Source organism: Punica granatum, chromosome 2, assembly GCF_007655135.1.
Source record: "Punica granatum isolate Tunisia-2019 chromosome 2, ASM765513v2, whole genome shotgun sequence".
NCBI lineage: Eukaryota > Viridiplantae > Streptophyta > Magnoliopsida > Myrtales > Lythraceae > Punica > Punica granatum.
Genome location: NC_045128.1, coordinates 32200896 through 32206675, shown reverse-complemented (window position 1 = coordinate 32206675; position 5780 = coordinate 32200896). Strand labels below are relative to the sequence as shown.

The window sequence follows — 5780 nt, the reverse complement described above, 5'->3', positions numbered from 1 at the left end:
GAAGTCAAATACTAATAGTTGCATGTTTTATTAGAAATTCATATTCATCAAGAAAACTTACTTATGGACAGCATTGACATATATTAATGTCCTCCATATCAACAAACAAGAGCATATTATATTATCATACAAGTGTACATATGTTTTCAGCTGTCGCCTCGTCTCAGCTCGGTTGAAATGACAATGCAGCCGCTGGGAAACCCTTCATCCCTACTTACAAAGCAGCGTGTCTCGTGTAGCGTTTCCGGTTACTGGGTTCACCCTGACATCAGACATCATGGCATTCAGACTATATAGTTGGCAAAAGAAGCATGTCAATGAACCTCTGAATGGGGGCCGAGCTTTACCCTTCAGCAACTTTGCAGAGGTATTCCCGTTGATCGTCTCTTAGAGGCACATCCGTGAAATCTAAGGGCACGAAGAAGGCATAATTGTCAAATACCTTGGTAATATTCGATTAATATCACGTACCAGAAAAAAAAAATCCATCAACAGATCTTCGGGAAGGAAGTTGTCTTGCAAGACTTCTACTGCTGCATACCAGCACCATTGATGTTCGATCCCCTAAAAGACGTGTTGCCAGTTGCAAGAGCTCCTTCTAAGTTGGCATCGCTCAGGTTTGCCTGCAGGAACCGAGGATTGCATGCAAAATTCAGCTCTAGATCGATTGAGTATGAAATATTACGAAAACATGCTCAGTTGCGGTTATTTGTTGAAGAATTTCTGATTCTCTTTGTAGATTCTTTTCGAAACTCTGGAGTGGGTCTGTGTTTATCCTACGACAAATACATACACAGACTGTCTTCAGCAGATTAAGTATGTTTGATGTCAATAGAAATCGAAGCAGACCGCATGAAATAGAATTTCCCTAGTTAGGGGGATCTTCACAAAAGAAGGACAAGGTCATCGCAGAGAAGCCTAATCGATAAACCCTGTGTGACTGAAGTAGATATAGGAGTAACAGGTGTACGTAGAGCACCTTTGTCACATTAGCTAAGGAAAAATCAGCGCCCCTTAGATCAGCTTCTGAAAAATCAGCCCCTGAACACGATAGAAGAATTGTGTAAAAGTAGATACAAGCGAGTAAGAATGAGAAGATGATAAAGTTTGAGGCGATTTCTAAGTTGTGTGAAATTATCCAAGGTCGACCATTTCCCATAGTATATACACATCCTGACCTTAAGAGAACAATCAGAACAGGAAAAAAATAGCATCTTCTGGCAATTCAAAGTTGCTATCCAAGCAGGTCACTTTCAGATATAATTTCCTAACACTCTCGAGTCTCGACATCATACTGCAAAATAACTATAGAAGATGAAAGAACCTGTTAGATCAGCATCGAAGAAGCTTGCGCCCAGCAGCTTAGCCCCTTTGAAGTTGGCTTGCCGTAATATGGACTGAAGTGGACAAATTCAGATTACAATCTAACTGAACAAGATAAAGTATGAAGCAAGAAGCAGCACGAGGAATATAAAATTTGTTAAATGATTGGATTGTACCGTCTTGAAGTCTTGTTTGATCAGAGTCTTTCCGCTAAAATCCTTCCCGGTGAGGTCCTGACCTCGGGTCACTTCGGCACCATAGGGGCCTCCGCCCTGCAGGCCCACATTGTCTCATAAACTCAATCTACAGTGAATGATCCTACTGCTTTCTCGATAGGTGCGAATGATCCTATTTCAATGCTAGAGAAGAAAAAACTATTGCCAATATCTCGACAAGGTTGCTTACATTAGCCGAGAAAGAGAAAACCCATCAGAGAACTTCAATCTTATTTCCATTAAACCCAAAATTAGACCATAGATATTGGCCTCATCTGAGTGCTACCAATCAAATTCATGCCCTTCTTGGTTGCTGAGAATGTAAGGATAAGTTAAAGTTTGAAACTTTCACGTTTCATCAGCCAACAAAACCAAACCCCAGCTCAAATTTCCGAGATTTTCCGCGCATTCCATCTCTAATTCCCATACTCTATGAACATTCAGCTTAGTAAAGGAGAAAGCTTAATCTTTTTACCTTGAATGCAAGGGCGGGATCGGAGAAAAACAGGGAAGCAGACAACAGAGCAAGCAGCCCTGTTCTTGCCGCCGATTCGCCGAGCTTCAGAGGTGGCTCCCCGAGCCTCTGCAACTACAAACAGATGATGAACACAAACTGAACAAAACGCCCAAAGAATCAAATCAGACAAGGGCGTAAGGAGACGATTACAAATGACTTACTTGGAAAGGCAGATGCTCAGAACGGGAGAGTTGGAGGGGAAAGGAGGTCAGAGGGAGAGGGAAAGAAGGTTTTGGTGGGAGTTTGGCAGTACAAAGGGAGACGTTAAGAAGCGCCATTGCTTCCTCTGCAAGTGACAACAACGGTGTTGATGGGAGACTGCATACAGCTCATTTCATCAATTGGATAATGTTTCTGTTCCTCTCTCCCCTCCTTCATGGGTGTCTTTTTGTGTTTCTATTGCCTTGTCGGATGAAGTTCAGATTGAGTTGTAATGGCGTCCCTTCAGTTTTGAAATTTGGCAATTGACTCCTTCATCTATGCAATTTCAGCAAAAATCCTATCTCTTTTAGTTTTTGTACTTTTACTCTTTTTGCAACCTGGTCCTTCTTAAATTAGGATTCTTCTTTCCATAGTTCCATTACAATTTCTCATGGTCCTGCTCCTATCATATTTGTGTAAGAGCTCGTTATTCACCTAGAACCGATGTTTTTGCCTTTTACAATATTCAAGCTCTCATCAACTTCTCATACTAGATACGTTAATGGGATGATCTCTTCATTAATGAATAACAAAAACTGATTGCAAACAAATACAATAGAGATTATTACCCCCCCCCCCCCCCCCCCCAAAAAAAAAAAAGAGAGAGAAAGGACAAACATAATTACATAAATATCCCATTAACCATGCAAGCTAAACCATATAGATATAAGTATCTATCATCCCCCACGCTGAACCGACGGAACATATGTGAAGCTTGGATCGTAACGGCTGAAAAACGAGGAATGGAAAGTGCCTTGGCGAGAACATCTGCGACTTGAGGCTTGGTAGGTAGTATCGAACTTTCAGTGAACCATGTTAAACCTTCTCACGAATAAAATAGAAGTCGATCTACAACTGCTTGGTGCGAGTGTGGTAGAGAGCTAGGATTGGCAACAAGGTAGGTAGTAAAATTGTTGCAATAGAGAATAGAAAGCTGAGATGAGGAGACATCAATATCCCCAAGAAGATGTTGGATCCAAGAGAGCTCGGCAACCATATAGATATATACATCTAACAAGATAGAATATCAAATACTGGCTACAAACTCAAATGCGTACGTCGTTTGCTCTTGTAACACTCCATCTTCGACTTTACATTATGATAAAGTAGATTTTCGTGGCAATCATATGGTGGTTCCTTTTTCTGTCTTTCTGCTGCAATTCCGGGTAAGTTGCAGCTTTCGTTTTCCATGTATAGTATGCACTAATGACAATGATCATTCACGGGGAAGTTGGGGGACCTCCTCCTTTTGTGAGTTCAAGTGATAAGGCCTCAACACTACTGGCGTAACTTTTTACTTTGGGTGCTTCTTTTGGAGCTATTAGCTGGTGATGGTGAAAACCAACAGCGGACAGATGGCTGCTTATCGAGCATGGACGTTGTCGAGGATTCGATTTTCTTTCAGCCTTACAGTGTTGATCTCTATTTGCTCTGAAAGTGGAATCAGGGAATCCTTTTTAATATCATCGGATCCTGCTTGGAGTATCTATAGAATACATTAATCCCGTACTGAAACAGAAGCTGGAAATTGGGCACCATTTGCTTTGTTTAGGCTCTTCCGTCATTCATCTCTCTGTGAAATATGTTCTTCTCACTCTTCTCTGCTGCCGTTGTTTGTTTGCTCCGGTCAAGAATTAGTCTGCAGATAAAAAATCACGGTAACACATGCTTTTGGCTCTTCATCTTTAGCCGCGTAGTAATTACCTCACCTTATCACCTCATCCTTAAACCGTGATTTCAATTTGGTTTCCAGAAAATGTTTTGGAAATCATTTGCAGTTCGAGTCTGGTTAGTTATTGTACCTTCTTGCAATGCCTTAAAGAAGTTTTAGGAAATTGTGCTTTAGTCTTCTGATGGGACCATGCGAATCGAGTACTTGATCATGAATAAATCGCTTTACCGCGACAACAATATTAATTAGCTCGGAGAAAAGGGAGATGCCAAAACTCTAACCTGACTAGATTAGTCCTATTTACAGGGGGAGAGACTACTTTTTTATCCTCCTCTACATGGCAAAAATCAGCAGAATAATCACAAAATGACCAAATCCCTTTAGCAAAATTTGCTCCACTTATGGAGCCAGCGAGAGTAAGCTCATGTTTTGGCGGCTTCTCCCTCATTTTCCAGGAGCAGTTCCATTGTTGAGCCATGGGTAAAGTGTGAAGATCTCTTTGTCCACTCCATCAAAAAGTCTCTCCAAAATGCTTGGGTCGGTATCCTCACAGAATTGATCTAGCACTTCGCCTCCGTACAGAGGAGGAAACTCCGAATTGTTGTTATCAATTCTATTACCAGTCAGTACCGCCTCCCCTAAATCCCGACTTTCCGGTGGATTCCCAGCATAGGGAAATACTGGATCGTACTGGTCCTGATAGAACTGCAGGTTAATTGGGTCAGTCTGCGGGAAGTGCGACCCGGCATTGGAAACGAAGTTGTTATTATTCACATGAGAGCCTCCCCAACTTAGAATACCAAGGTTAGCCATTTGCGTCCCAAGAATCTCAATCTCCTCCTGCAGATTAGCCACCTGCTACAGATGAGTTTTCGTGTTAAACCTTTAGTTGTCGACGTCATTGGAAACAATCAAACAAGATTAGAGAAAGGAGCGGCTTCTACACATACAAATTCCTGCTTGGTAATGAAAAATGTATGCTTATTCTTCAGGAAAATAATATGTATAGAGCAGAAAGCGGGGAGAGGAAGAACAATCACCTGTTCCTGGAGAGCAAATATGTGGGCGACACATCCATAGATTGGGTCTCGAATCCGTGCAAGTGCCTCGTATGAGATGGTGACAGCAGCGTCACTCCTCATTTGGACTGGGAGGTGGAGCAACAGTTTGGAGACGTTGCTCGCCCCAAACACCTTGTGAACCGCAGCGAAGTGATTGGCAGCTTGGTCATAGCAGAAGTAGGGAGCAAACACACACTCACTTGTGCACTTCCTCCTCAGGAACTTGCATGCTCCACATGAAGAGCCAAGCCCTGTCATTTTCCTAATAATCCCCCTTTTCCCCCCTTTTTTTGACCTAACAGTGACAAAAGGGTCTTTTTAGTTTTTGGGTTGTGATTGTTTGGGGGAAGAGGCGGTTGGGATTTGCTCTTTATAACCATCATCTTTCAATAGGGAATGTGGAGCTAAATTCTCTTTGCTGAGGGCAAGAGTACTAATTAATTAGATCATGACAAAAAAATATTGCAATTATTAAAATAATAATGACTATTATCAGCTAAAAAGTGAGTTACTTTTTAGGTCTCCTAAGTGGCCAACATTGTCGCTCTCAAATGGGAAACCTTTCCTGAATTATGCCTTAAAAGAGTCTTTTAAATTCTTGAGTAATAAATCTTTTTTTTTTTGGATGAGTTGGGTCATTTGAAGGAGAAAAGAAGGGAAAGTGGCTGAATTAGTACTTCCTTTCTCTACTGGCCTTGTTCAAGTACGACTCTTGATCCCTTTTTCTCATGAAAACATATATATATATATATATATATATGTATATATATACATATACACACTTTTTTTAG

General features: G+C 41.3%; 2 protein-coding genes across 5 annotated transcripts; both read right to left on the bottom strand.

Annotated features, from left to right (window-relative positions):
* On the bottom strand, positions 1-2425 carry LOC116196774 (thylakoid lumenal 15 kDa protein 1, chloroplastic). 4 transcript variants are annotated; one of them, XM_031526661.1, is made up of 8 exons: positions 2217-2422; positions 2014-2121; positions 1500-1595; positions 1325-1397; positions 980-1041; positions 542-623; positions 348-408; positions 1-262 (listed from the first exon to the last, which is right to left on the bottom strand). In XM_031526661.1, the coding sequence occupies exons 1-8, from the start codon at positions 2331-2333 to the stop codon at positions 211-213; spliced, it is 651 nt and encodes a 216-aa protein (XP_031382521.1). In that variant the 5' UTR covers positions 2334-2422; the 3' UTR covers positions 1-210. The 4 variants fall into 4 exon arrangements, 3 of the variants coding, with proteins under 3 accessions (XP_031382521.1, XP_031382520.1, XP_031382522.1); XM_031526660.1 differs by having other exon boundaries at positions 2014-2127; positions 2217-2420; XR_004154890.1 differs by lacking the exon at positions 1-262 and adding an exon at positions 696-776 and having other exon boundaries at positions 380-408; positions 2014-2127; positions 2217-2425.
* Positions 2426-4132: 1707 nt separating this feature from the next.
* Positions 4133-5360, bottom strand: LOC116197293 (LOB domain-containing protein 33-like). The gene is made up of 2 exons (XM_031527387.1): positions 4969-5360; positions 4133-4783 (listed from the first exon to the last, which is right to left on the bottom strand). The coding sequence occupies exons 1-2, from the start codon at positions 5245-5247 to the stop codon at positions 4373-4375; spliced, it is 690 nt and encodes a 229-aa protein (XP_031383247.1). The 5' UTR covers positions 5248-5360; the 3' UTR covers positions 4133-4372.
* Between the last annotated feature and the right edge of the window lie 420 nt (positions 5361-5780).

What these genes read in the sequence shown, in the direction of transcription:
- LOC116196774 (XM_031526660.1), bottom strand. Translation starts at nt 2,333, where the DNA reads ATGGCGCTTCTTAACGTCTCCCTTTGTACTGCCAAACTCCCACCAAAA. An exon ending in CTGAGCATCTGCCTTTCCAA is followed by an intron (nt 2,128 to 2,216) that starts GTAAGTCATTTG and finishes ATCTGTTTGTAG; the next exon opens with TTGCAGAGGCTCGGGGAGCC. An exon ending in CTCTGCAAAGTTGCTGAAGG is followed by an intron (nt 263 to 347) that starts GTAAAGCTCGGC and finishes GTCTGATGTCAG; the next exon opens with GGTGAACCCAGTAACCGGAA.
- LOC116197293 (XM_031527387.1), bottom strand. Translation starts at nt 5,247, where the DNA reads ATGACAGGGCTTGGCTCTTCATGTGGAGCATGCAAGTTCCTGAGGAGG. An exon ending in TATTTGCTCTCCAGGAACAG is followed by an intron (nt 4,784 to 4,968) that starts GTGATTGTTCTT and finishes CATCTGTAGCAG; the next exon opens with GTGGCTAATCTGCAGGAGGA.